General features: G+C 42.8%; 1 protein-coding gene across 1 annotated transcript in view; it reads left to right on the forward strand.

Moving 5' to 3' along the window:
- Positions 1-14,193, forward strand: part of CEP290 (centrosomal protein 290) — an 862,077-nt gene that overhangs the window by 520,289 nt on the left and 327,595 nt on the right. The window contains 3 exon segments of the mRNA XM_053716925.1: positions 58-93; positions 96-150; positions 153-280. Of these exon segments, the coding sequence (XP_053572900.1) occupies positions 58-93; positions 96-150; positions 153-280 (219 nt within the window).

Here is a 14,193-nt window from a genome sequence, read left to right on the forward strand (position 1 = left end):
CTTTGTGGATTTTTAATTTGCCAATTGTAATTGTGAAGAGATTTATTATCTCTACAGGCTCAAATTGAAGATTTAAATGAACAGCCAACTAAAGCTTAAAGGAAACCCTTAAAAGTAGCAAAACAAGAGAGCACTCCCTCACAGAAGACCTCGAAACTTAAACCAAGAGCTGAAAGGAAAAACGAAAGCTATTAACAAACTGCAGAAAGACAAAGATGAAGTGGATATAGAAAATGAAGAATTGAAAAAAAAGATAAAGCGTCTAACTAACAGCATTCAGGTAAACCCTGTGCAGTAACTGATTTTTTGGTGGCTTTCATAAGGTGACAAAACCAACGTAGTAGTAAAAAAGCTAGTTTAAGCTTGGTTGTTGGATATGTCTTGTTGGGACATGGCAGAATTACTTAACGTCTGATTATTGCTAGAATTAAGTAATAAACAGTATGTAATAAATGATTAAAAAGGGCACAAAGCCACCAAATCCATTGCTAGTTACAATAGAATGGGCCCAGAGACTCAGAGAAATATAAACACTAATAAAATCTCCGGAAGGATGTTAAAAGCCAACCTTGTCTTACTGAAATAAACCCTTCCAAAGATCTTACACTAAACCACCACATGCCAAACCTTCTATTCAGAAAAAAACACAAACATAAAAGGTTGTAAACTTTTGTCCTGTTCCTTGTTTCTTGTTTTTAGGTTTTCTTTTTTCATTAACAGATGGATGCTGTTGGAGCTGTCTTAATTGTAGGTGACTAGGGTGTGTAAATGGGTATTGTGGAGGTAGGTCACAGTGGCAATGTTGCCTGGGGGTATACCGCAAGGGATCCTTATTGTAGCTACCATGTACCAAGCTTAAAGGGCTATGAAACCCAACATGTTTCTTTCATGATTCAGAGAGATCATGTGATTTGAAACAAACTTTCTAATTTACTTCTCTTATAAATATTTATTTGTTCTTTTGGTATCTTTTATTGAAAAGCAGACACGTATGCTTAGGAGCCGGACCATTTCTGGAGAACTATATGGCAGCTGGTTTGCAAGAATGTTATCCATTTGCAAGAGCACTAGATGGCAGCACTATTTCCTGCCATGTAGTGCTCCAGATGCCTACCAAGGTATCTCTGACTTCAACACACACTATCATGGGAACGAAGCAAATTTGATAATAGAAGTAAATTGGGGAAAATAAAAAACATTTAAATGGTGTGCTTTGTCTCAACCACAAATGAAAATGTGTGGGTTTCATATCCCTTTAAGTGTATGCAAAATAAACTTAAATCCTAGGGAATTTCCTTAGGGACGGTTACCAACAGGGAGAGGGGTTTGCACTGGTTGGTTTAGACTTTTTTTTTTTTTTTTGCTTTATTTTGGTCTTTTGTTGTTTTCAAATATTTTGTCATATGAGGTTGAATGGCCCTTAGCAAAAAATTGCAGCAATTTTATAGCTAAATTGCTTTTAGTGAATCCTGTAAGGACTTTATCTTTTGAAAGCCAACAAACTTTAGTACATCCTATTTGAAGACAGACAGCTATTCTCTTCAGAAATTATCTTACTGCGCTGGAGATCTATTTGTGTATACGCTGGAAATGTTTTTTAAAAAACACTTTCATTTTGATTAATTTATATAAAAAAAAAATATTTAAAAAAAAATTATCTCAACAAATGTCCTTATTTTTTCATACACTAGAAAGATGTCAGATGAACTTTTTTAAAATATGTCTATTTAAAAAATAAAATAAAATGTTTTCATACATTAAGATGTAGAATGTGTTATTTACACATTTGTCTACAATTCTGACACTTAAAACACAATAAGAAACATCAGTTACATAGACTGGTCATCTAGTTCCAAATGAATCCAGTAAGAGGGGCACAACCAGAACAGTATAGAGAATTAAGAGTTGATGAACCTTATATTGAGGTTTGTCCAGTAAAGTTGGAGAGTGGGTGACGTTAATCCTCTGGTAGAGGCTGTAACCTAGAGACTTGAGTGGCACCCATGAAGAGGGCTAATGAAGTGCATGTTTGTAGGGAGAGAAAGTGATACATACCCTCACATTTGAGAACGGTTCTTTAGTTAATCACAGTCAAGCACGATGGTAGCTGGCTACAAATAGATCCTAGCATATCAGACATATACTCTGTCAAATGGTTTTGCTTCAAGTATATGTTTGTTTTCTTGCTCTGTATGAACTTCTTAAAGGATGATTTAGAGTCTATATCTCAAGCAAGCTTGGCTTGTACCTGTGTTGGCAAGGATGATTTTCTGATCTCAGCAGAATTGCTCATCCCACTTTTCCTCCAACATAGGTGTGTCCGGTCCACGGCGTCATCCTTACTTGTGGGATATTCTCTTCCCCAACAGGAAATGGCAAAGAGTCCCCAGCAAAGCTGGTCACATGATCCCTCCTAGGCTCCCGCCTACCCCAGTCATTCTCTTTGCCGTTGCACAGGCAACATCTCCACGGAGATGGTTAAGAGTTTTTTGGTGTTTAAATGTAGTTTTTATTCTTCAATCAAGTGTTTGTTATTTTAAAATAGTGCTGGTATGTACTATTTACTCTGAAACAGAAAAGAGATGAAGATTTCTGTTTGTAAGAGGAAGATGATTTTAGCAAACGTTACTAAAATCGATTGCTGTTTCCACACAGGACTGTTGAGATGAAGTAACTTCAGTTGGGGGAAACAGTTGGCAGACTTTTCTGCTTGAGGTATGACTGGCCACATTTCTAACAAGACTATGTAATGCTGGAAGGCTGTCATTTCCCCTTATGGGGACCGGTAAGCCATTTTCTTAGATTAAGTAAAAGAATAAAGGGCTTCATAAGGGCTTAAAAAACTGGTAGACATTTTTCTGGGCTAAAAACGATTACTTTGCTAAGCATATTTTGCAGATTATAACTCTTAATAGTTATTATAATCTTGGGGATTGTTTAGAAAAACGGCAGGCACTGTATTGGACAACTTTTTCAGATGGGGGCCTTTTCTAGTTATAGGCAGAGCCTCATTTTCGCGCCACTAATGCGCAGTTGTTTTTGGAGAGCAAGGCATGCAGATGCATGTGTGAGGAGCTAAGAACCACTGAAAAAGCTTATAGAAGGCGACATTTGGTATCGTATTCCCCTCTGGGCTTGGTTGGGTCTCAGGCAAAGCAGATAGCTGGGACTGTATAGGGGTTAAATGTAAAAAACGGCTCAGGTTCCGTTAATTTAAGGGTTAAAGCTTTGAAATTTGGTGTGCAATACTTTTAAGGCTTTAAGACACTGTGGTGAAATTTTGGTGAATTTTGAACAATTCCTTCATACTTTTTCACATATTCAGTAATAAAGTGTGTTCAGTTTGAAATTTAAAGTGACAGTAACGGTTTTATTTTAAAACGTTTTTTGTGCTTTGTTGACAAGTTTAAGCCTGTTCTAACATGTCTGTACCATCAGATAAGCTATGTTCTATATGTATGAAAACCAAGGTTTCTCCCCATTAAATTTATGTGATAATTGTGCCATAGTGTCCAAACAAAGTAGGGACAATGATGCCACAGATAATGATATTGCCCAAGATGATTCCTCAAATGAGGGGAGTAAGCATGATACTACATCATCCCCTTCTGTGTCTACACCAGTTTTGCCCACACAAGAGGCCCCTAGTACATCTAGTGCGCCAATACTTATTACCATGCAACAATTAACGGCTGTAATGGATAATTCTATTGCAAACATTTTATCCAAAATGCCTACTTATCAGAGAAAGCGCGATTGCTCTGTTTTAAACACTGAAGAGCAAGAGGACGCTGATGATAACTGTTCTGACATACCCTCACACCAATCTGAAGGGGCCAGGAGGGAGGTTTTGTCTGAGGGAGAAATTTCAGATTCAGGAAAAATTTCTCAACAAGCTGAACCTGATGTTGTAACATTTAAATTTAAATTAGAACATCTCCGCGCACTGCTTAAGGAGGTATTATCTACTCTGGATGATTGTGACAATTTGGTCATTCCAGAGAAATTATGTAAGATGGACAAGTTCCTAGAGGTTCCGGTGCCCCCCGACGCCTTTCCTATACCCAAGCGGGTGGCGGACATAGTAAATAAGGAGTGGGAAAGGCCCGGCATACCTTTTGTTCCCCCCCCTATATTTAAGAAATTATTTCTTATAGTCGACCCCAGAAAGGACTTATGGACTACTCTAAACAAACGCACTACTATTCCTATCGAAGATAGTTGTGCTTTCAAAGATCCTATGGATAAAAATTAGAGGATTTACTTAAAAAGATGTTTGTTCAGCAAGGTTACCTTCTACAACCAATTTCATGCATTGTTCCTGTCACTACGGCAGCGTGTTTCTGGTTCGAGGAACTAGAACAGTCGCTCCAATAAAGAATCTTCGTATGAGGAGGTTATGGACAGAGTTCAAGCACTTAAATTGGCTAACTCTTTTATTTTAGATGCCGCTTTGCAATTAGCTAGATTAGCGGCGAAAATTCAGGGTTTGCTATCGTGGCGCGCAGAGCGCTTTGGCTAAAGTCTTGGTCAGCGGATGTGTCTTCCAAGACAAAATTGCTTAACATCCCTTTCAAGGGTAAAACACTGTTTGGACCTGATTTGAAAGAGATTATTTCAGACATCACCGGGGGGAAAGGGCCACGCCCTCCTCAGGATAGGTCTTTTAAGGCTAAAAATAAGCCTAATTTTCGTCCCTTTCGCAGAAACGGACCAGCCTCTAACTCTACATCCTCTAAGCAAGAGGGTAATACTTCACAACCCAAACCAGCCTGGAGACCGATGCAAGGCTGGAACAAGGGTAAGCAGGCCAAGAAGCCTGCCACTGCTACCAAAACAGCATGAAGGGATGGCCCCCGATCCGGGACCGGATCTGGTGGGGGGCAGACTTTCTCTCTTTGCTCAGGCTTGGGCAAGAGATGTTCAGGATCCTTGGGCACTAGAAATAGTTTCTCAAGGTTATCTCCTGGAATTCAAGGAACTACCCCCAAGGGGAAGGTTCCACAGGTCTCAATTATCTTCAAACCAAATAAAAAGACAGGCATTCTTACATTGTGTAGAAGACCTTTTAAAGATGGGAGTAATTCATCCAGTTCCAATAAGAGAACAAGGGATGGGGTTTTATTCCAACCTGTTCATAGTTCCCAAAAAAGAGGGAACATTCAGACCAATTTTAGATCTCAAGATCCTAAACAAATTTCTCAGGGTTCCATCGTTCAAATGGAAACCATGTTCGAACGATCCTTCCCACCATCCAGGAAGGTCAATTTATGACCACCGTGGATTTAAAGGATGCGTACCTACATATTCCTATCCACAAGGAACATCATCAGTTCCTAAGGTTGGCTTTTCTGGACAAGCATTACCAGTTTGTGGCACTTCCATTCGGATTAGCCACTGCTCCGAGAATTTTCACAAGGTACTAGGGTCCCTTCTAGCGGTTCTAAGACCAAGGGGCATTGCAGTAGTACCTTACCTTGGACGACATCCTGATTCAAGCGTCGTCTCTGTCAAAAGCAAAGGCTCATACGGACATCGTCCTAGCCTTTCTCAGATCTCACGGTTGGAAGGTGAACAAAGAAAAAAGTTCTCTGTCCCCGTCAACAAGAGTTCCCTTCTTGGAAACAATAATAGATTCCTTAGAAATGAGGATTTTTCTGACAGAGGTCAGAAAATCAAAAATTCTAAGCTCTTGTCAAGTACTTCATTCTGTTCTTCGTCCTTCCATAGCGCAGTGCATGGAAGTAATAGGATTGATGGTTGCAGCAATGGACATAGTTCCTTTTGCACGAATTCATCTCAGACCATTACAACTGTGCATGCTCAGACAGTGGAATGGGGATTATACAGACTTGTCTCCGACGATTCAAGTAGATCAAAAGACAGAGATTCACTCCGTTGGTGGCTGACCCTGGACAATCTGTCACAGGGAATGAGCTTCCGCAGACCAGAGTGGGTCATTGTCACGACCGACGCCAGTCTGGTGGGCTGGGGCGCGGTGTTGGGAACCCCTGAAAGCTCAGGGCCTATGGTCTCGGGAAGAATCTCTTCTCCCGATAAACATTCTGGAACTGAGAGCGATATTCAATGCTCTCAAAGCTTGGCCTCAACTAGCAATGGCCAAATTCATACGGTTTCAATCAGACAACATGACGACTGTTGCATATATCAATCATCAGGGGGGAACAAGGAGTTCCCTGGCGATGGAAGAAGTGACCAAAATAATTCAATGGGCGGAGGATCACTCCTGCCACTTGTCTGCCAATCCACATCCCAGGAGTGGAAAATTGGGAAGCGGATTTTCTGAGTCGTCAGACTTTCCATCCGGGGGAGTGGGAACTCCATCCGGAAATCTTTGCCCAAATAACTCAATTATGGGGCATTCCAGACATGGATCTGATGGCGTCTCGTCAGAACTTCAAGGTTCCTTGCTACGGGTCCAGATCCAGGGATCCCAAGGCGACTCTAGTGGATGCACTAGTAGCGCCTTGGATCTTCAACCTAGCTTATGTGTTCCCACCATTTCCTCTCATTCCCAGGTTGGTAGCCAGGATCAATCAGGAGAGGGCTTCGGTAATCTTGATAGCTCCTGCGTGGCCACGCAGGACTTGGTATGCAGACCTGGTGAATATGTCATCGGCTCCACCATGGAAGCTACCTTTGAGACAGGACCTTCTTGTTCAAGGTCCATTCGAACATCCGAATCTGGCTTCCCTCCAACTGACGGCTTGGAGATTGAACGCTTAATTTTATCAAAGCGTGGGTTTTCAGATTCTGTAATAAATACTCTGATTCAGGCTAGAAAGCCTGTAACTAGAAAAATTTACCATAAAAATATGGAAAAAATATATCTATTGGTGTGAATCTAAAGGATTCCCTTGGAACAAGATAAAAATTCCTAAGATTCTTTCCTTTCTACAAGAAGGTTTGGAGAAAGGATTATCTGCTAGTTCTCTGAAGGGACAGATCTCTGCTTTATCTGTTTTTACTTCACAAAAGACTGGCAGCTGTGCCAGATGTTCAAGCATTTGTTCAGGCTCTGGTTAGGATCAAGCCTGTTTACAGACCTTTGACTCCTCCCTGGAGTCTAAATCTAGTTCTTTCAGTTCTTCAAGGGGTTCCGTTTGAACCCTTACATTCCGTAGATATTAAGTTATTATCTTGGAAAGTTTTGTTTTTGGTTGCAATTTCTTCTGCTAGAAGAGTTTCAGAGTTATCTGCTCTGCAGTGTTCTCCGCCTTATCTGGTGTTCCATGCAGATAAGGTGGTTTTGCGTACTAAGCCTGGTTTTCTTCCGAAAGTTGTTTCCAACAAAAAATATTAACCAGGAGATAGTTGTACCTTCTTTGTGTCCGAATCCAGTTTCAAAGAAGGAACGTTTGTTACACAATTTGGACGTAGTCCGTGCTCTAAAATTCTATTTAGAGGCTACTAAAGATTTCAGACAAACATCTTCTTTGTTTGTTGTTTATTCTGGTAAAAGTAGAGGTCAAAAAGCAACTTCTACCTCTCTTTCCTTTTGGCTTAAAAGCATTATCCGATTGGCTTATGAGACTGCCGGACGGCAGCCTCCTGAAAGAATCACAGCTCACTCCACTAGGGCTGTGGCTTCCACATGGGCCTTCAAGAACGAGGCTTCTGTTGACCAGATATGTAAGGCAGCGACTTGGTCTTCTCTGCACACTTTTGCCAAATTTTACAAATTTGATACTTTTGCTTCTTCGGAGGCTATTTTTGGGAGAAAGGTTTTGCAAGCTGTGGTGCCTTCCGTTTAGGTGACCTGATTTGCTCCCTCCCTTCATCCGTGTCCTAAAGCTTTGGTATTGGTTCCCACAAGTAAGGATGACGCCGTGGACCGGACACACCTATGTTGGAGAAAACAGAATTTATGCTTACCTGATAAATTACTTTCTCCAACGGTGTGTCCGGTCCACGGCCCGCCCTGGTTTTTTTTAATCAGGTCTGATGAATTATTTTTTCTAAACTACAGTCACCACGGTATCATATGGTTTCTCCTATGCATATTTTCCTCCTGTCCGTCGGTCGAATGACTGGGGTAGGCGGAGCCTAGGATGGATCATGTGACCAGCTTTGCTGGGACTCTTTGCCATTTCCTGTTGGGGAAGAGAATATCCCACAAGTAAGGATGACGCCGTGGACCGGACACACCGTTGGAGAAAGTAATTTATCAGGTAAGCATAAATTCTGTTTTTTCTTAGTTAATGAGCTGATTTCTGGCATCTCTAAGTTTCCTGTCAGAGCGTAATTGCGGTTTCCTCTACCACTAATGGATTCCATCATGTGAAGAGTTGTTTTATGTTTGGGGCATAATGTCCTTCAGATGGCTTCTCAAGACAAGAACAAATGTTCCACTTTGTGTTCAAATGGTTTGATATTGTTCATTACGTGTAATTCATGTTTTACACAGTATTTACTGGATGTACTTATAGAACTGAAAAAGATAAATTAATCATTTTATTTGAAGGTTATGATTCTACAGTGTTTAATCAATGTTACATGTTATGAAAATCCATTTATTAGTACCCGCAGCAGTTTGTGTCCCTGTGCTTAGATCTGCTGCATCACCTCCCATGTTCACTAGGCCTTCCCTCAAGTAACTTTTTACCTGTTCCCCACATTGTGGGGGTGCTTAAAAATGTTGCAACCTTATTTGTGAATTGTGAGCAGCAAAAAGTGGAATTATACTAGAAAAAAAAAAGTCATGGGTCTAGGATTAAGACTTATTGATCTACCCTCGTAATGTACTAAATACATTTTTGTTTAATCTATTTCTCATTCTCTAAATGAAACTACCCAGCTAAAATACATTTCCATAACTCAAGCTCTACATAGGCTTTAGAATTTAATCAGTGTTTGATAATTCAAATGTCTGGTTAAAACATCTTTCCATGAAGGCCTGAAAAATGTGAGAAAATGTAAATGTACATAGATTGGACTTTTGTGAGAGGCTTTGTTAGGCATCTCTATTATTTCTGGTATGCATTTTAAGAATTATCTTGCTTTAAATAAGTGATAACCAAATTCCAAATATGTGTGGCTGCATATCTGTATTTTAGAAACCTTAAAGGAACACTGAACCCAATTTTTTTTTCTTTCATGATTCAGATAGAGCATGCAATTTTAAACAACTTTCTAATTTACTCCTATTATCAAATTTTCTTCATTCCCTTGGTATCTTTATTTGAAAAGCAAGAATGTAAGGTTATATGCTGGCCCATTTTTGTTGAACAACCTGGGTTGTTCTTGCTGATTGGTGGATTCATTCACCCTTCAATAAACAAGTGCTGTCCAGGGTCTGAGCCAAAAATTGTCTAGCTCCATAGCTTAGATGCCTTCTTTTTCAAATAAAGATAGCAAGAGAATGAATACAAATTGATAATAGGAGTAAATTAGAGAGTTGCTTAAAATTGCATGCTCTATCTGAATCACAAAAGAAAAAATGTGGGTTTGGTGTCCCTTTAAGGTCCACATATAAACTGATAGTTATTAAATAAACAATATATTTCCTAAAAGTGTCCCAGTGGTACAGGGCCAGATTTACATAAGGTTGCAAGGTACCCCTCTATCTGCTGGGATCTATCTGGGATTTTTGTGTAGTGATCACCCCAAAGCACACATTTCCATCTTAAAGGGAGGAGAGTCCACAGCTTCCATTCATTACTTGTGGGAATTAAGAACCTGGCCACCAGGAGGAGGCAAAGACACCCCAGCCAAAGGCTTAAATACCTCCCCCACTCCCCTCATCCCCCAGTCTTTCTTTGCCGTTCATCACAGGAGGTTGGCAGAGAAGTGTCGGAAGATTTGGAGTAGTCTCTTATGGAGGGTAGTAGTCTTCGGAATGGGACTGGAGTTTTAAGTAGTTTTGTCAGCCTCTCAGTGAGAGCATGGGTGAAGGTCCGGAGATGCAGGGAGAGTCTTTCTGTGAAACCATCCTGACTCAGATTAACAGCTCCTTGAGCAATCAGCGTTGACGAGTTTCGCTGCCTGCTTTCTGCACTCAAGTCCATGTCAGGAGCGATGCTACTACCCTGTTACACTTGAAAGGCCGTGTTCCTGTTCCACGGCATAGATTCTGGTAAGATAGTTTCATTTATACACTTATGATAACGCAAGAAGACAGGGTCACAGTGCGTCTCCTTTTATCTATATAGAATCAAGGGTTAATATCCCCGGAGAGGGGGTTATATGAACAGGGGGGGATTTATGCATAATATTCTTTATTGTGTTTGATGCTGCGACATGTGTGAGATGAGGTTCTGGCAATGTGCGAACAGTCAGGTTTCTTGAGAGATTTCGGCGCGGCCTCTATTTGGCGCATTTTTCTCTATTGTATGACTCTCCATGTGACCGGGTGTGGCCTCTTTTTAACTTCCTCTTCTTGATCGCGGTTGCAGGAGACGAAATGGTTTCTCTGTGGTCCGGGTCATAGGAGGTGGTGAGTCTAGTCCGTAATAAAGGTGCAAGCTATGGAGGACTCTGATATATTAGAGGGTACTCCCTTCTTAACCAGATCTAATACCTTTGTTTATTGTGAGGAGGTTCCGATAGATCCGCCTACTCAACTATGTTCCACATGCTTTGATAAAATTGCAATATCTAAAAAGAATAAGATATTTAGTACAACCAAGCCATCCACCTCTGAGGGTTCTCTGTCCCGCGAGGTGCCTTCCCTACATTCATCTCTGATTACACATGCAGCTCCCCAGGGCACTACTAATCCTCCAGTGGGATGTGCCCTTTGGCCACCAGTTTTTGCTGATCAGTTGCTAACGGCGGTCACTGCGGCCTTCAATGCCTTACCACGCACTGCTAAGCTCAAGTGAAAGGTGAAACATAGCTATCCGTCCCAGGGGTCATCTACTCCGTTGGATGTCTCTGACAGATTATCCGCTGATTAAGACGACTCTGACTCCATGGAGGATGCTCTCTCTGGGTCGGAATCGGCAACATCTAGACCTCCGGCTGTGGAGGAGCCAGATTTTAAGTTTAAGATGGAGCATTTGCGCTTTTTACTTAAAGAGGTGATTGCTACGTTGGAGGTTCTGGAACCGAAACTTCTGGAGGAACCTTCGATCCCTAAACTAGATAGGGTTTACGAGGACAGGGTGGTACCTCATACCTTCCTGTTCCCGTTAAGATGACTAATATTATTAAGAACGAATGGGAGAAACTTGGTTCGTCCTTTTCTTCCTCTACTTCTTTTAAAAAACTGTTCCCCATTCCGGACTCTCAGCTTAAAGTGGATGAAGCTATCTCTACACTCTCTAAGCATACAACTATCCCGCTCGTGGATAGTTCGTCGTTCAAAGAGCCCATGGATAAAAAATTTGAATCCATGTTGAGAAAAATGTTTCAACTCACAGGGTTTGTTTTTCTACTGGCAGCAGCGGTTGCTGTGCTGGCTGCAGCTGCTGCCTGCTGGTGTGACGCTCTGTCAGCTATTGTCGAGGTGGAGACTCCCCTCGAGGAGATACAGGAAAGAATTAAGGCCTTAAGGGTGGCTAATTTATTTATCTGTGATGCAAATATGCAGATTATTCGCCTGAATGCCAAGACATCAGGGTTCTCTGTTCTAGCCCTTAGGGCTCTGTGGTTAAAGTTGTGGTCTGCTGACATGACTTCCAAGTCTAGATTACTATCCCTCCTGTTTCAGGGGAAGGTTCTTTTTGGTCCAGGCCTGGAGTCTATTATATCCACGGTCACTGGATGCAAGGGTGCTTTCCTACAGCAGGATAAGAAGAATAAGCCTAAGGTGTCTACTTTTCGTCCCTTTCGTTCGGACAAGTTCCATCGCCAGCAACCTGCCGCGAAAACCGAGCAGTCCAAGGGTTCTTGGAGACCTGCTCAATCTTGGAACAAAGCCAAGCAGAGCAAGAAGCCAGCTGCGACAAAATCAGCATGAAGGGGCAGCCGCCGATCCGTCTCTGGATCGCGTAGGGGGCAGACTATCGCTTTTTGTGGAGGCTTGGATGAGAGACGTTCAGGATCCTTGGGTTCTGGAGGCCATCACCCAGGGTTACAGGATAGGGTTCAAGACTCATCCACCCAGGGGCAGATTCCTTCTTTCTAACCTATCTTCAAGCCCAGAGAAAAGAGACACCTTCTAGAATGCATGAGGGATCTCTCCTCTCTCGAAGTAATCATGCCAGTACCTCTAGCGGAAAGAGGTCTGGGGTATTATTCAAACCTTTTCGTGGTCCCAAAGAAGGATGCCACGTTTTGCCCGATTCTAGACCTAATGTACCTAAACAAGTTTCTGTTGGTCCCATCGTTCAAGATGGAGACGATCAGGTCCATTCTGCCCCTAGTTCAAGAGGGACAGTTCATGACTACAATAGATTTGCTTCAAGTGCCAATCCACAGGGATCACTTCAGATTCCTATGATTTGTGTTTCTAGACCAACACTTCCAGTTTGTGGCCCTACCGTTCGGTCTGGCGACTGCCCCAAGAGTCTTTACAAAGGTTCTGGGAGCGCTGCTCACGGTAACGAGAGCCAGAGGTATTGCAGTGGCACCTTATCTGGATGACATCCTTGTCCAGGATTCGTCATGCAGTCTAGCGGAGGACCATTCAAGGACACTTCTTCTCCTTCTTCGATCCCATGGATGGAAGATAAACGAGGGAAAGAGTTCCCTGGTTCCCAGAAACAGAGTGGAATTTCTGGGCACGATCATAGATTCCATATCCATGAAGATATTCCTTACATAATATTGCAAGATTGCATCCAGCTGTCTTGCCCTTCAAACCTACTTGAGGCCATCTGTGGCCCAGAGTGGAGGTGATCGGGCTCATGGTATCCAGCATAGATGTCATTCCATTCGCCAGGTTCCATCTCAGACCTCTTCAGTTGTGCATTTTGAGACAATGGAACGGCGATCACTCAGATCTATCCCAACAGATCTCCCTGGACAACAGAACGAGGAAATTCCCCTCTTGGTGGATCCGCCCGGGCGAACTGTCCCAGGAGACATCATTCTTGACACCATCCTGGGAGATTGCGACCACAAGCGCAAGTCTGTCAGGATGGGGAGCTGTTTGGGGTGCCAGGAAGGCACAGGGCAGGTGGACTCGAGAGGAGTCGCTTCTCCTGATCAATATTCTGGAACTTCGAGCGTTCTTCAAGGCTCTGAGGGCTTGGCCCCTCTTGGGGCCGCCCTGATTCATCAGATTCCAATTGGACAACATTACCTCAGTGGCTTACATCAACCATCAGGGGGGAACGAGAAGCTCCCCTAGTCATGAGGGAATTTTCTTGGATTCTGGAATGGGCGAAGACCCACAACTGTTCAATTTCAGCGATCCAGAATCCGGGTGTGGCCAACTGGGATTTTCTCAGCAGACAATAGTTTAATCCGTGGGAATGGTCTCTCCATCCCAAGGTGTTTGCGGAGATCTGCAACAGATGCAGGACACCGGAGATAGATCTCATGGCGTCCAGACTCAACTTCAAGCTACCCAGATACAGGTCGTCCATGGATCCACAGACAGAACTGATAGATGCCTTAGCGGTGCCTTGGGAGTTCAATCTAGTCTACATATTTCCACCGTTGCCCCTTCTACCTCGAGTAGTGGCCCGCATCAAGCAGGAGCAAGCTTCGGCTATTCTGATTGCTCCGTCATGGCCGTGGAGGATGTGGTTTGCGGATCTGGTGGGGATGTCATCGTCTCCTCCATGGAGGTTATCTTGTCGCAGGGATCTGCTGGCTCAGGGTTCCTTTCTACATAAAAATCTTGATTCTCTGAGGCTGACTGCGTGGAGATTGAACACTTAGTCCTAGCCAGGAGAGGATTTTCTGAGAGAGTGATTGATACTCTCAAGCCAGGAAGCCGGTGACTCGTCGCATCTATCATAAGGTGTGGAGAACCTACTTGCCGTGGTGTGAGGAACGTGGATATCCCTGGCATAAAGTCAGGGTATCCAGGATCCTGTCCTTCTTCCAGGATGGGTTGGAGAAGGGACTTGCCGCCAGTTCCTTAAAAGGACAGATTTTGGCTTTATCGGTACTGTTACACAAGAATCCTGCGGGTTTCCCCTATATTAAGTCCTTGTTCAGGCTCTGTCTAGGATCAGACCTGTATTTAGAAATTCTGCTCCCCCTTGGAGCTTAAATTTGGTACTTAGGATTTTGCAGAAGGCTCCCTTTGAGCCTATGCATTCGATTGACATTAAA

Source organism: Bombina bombina, chromosome 6, assembly GCF_027579735.1.
Source record: "Bombina bombina isolate aBomBom1 chromosome 6, aBomBom1.pri, whole genome shotgun sequence".
Taxonomy (NCBI): domain Eukaryota; kingdom Metazoa; phylum Chordata; class Amphibia; order Anura; family Bombinatoridae; genus Bombina; species Bombina bombina.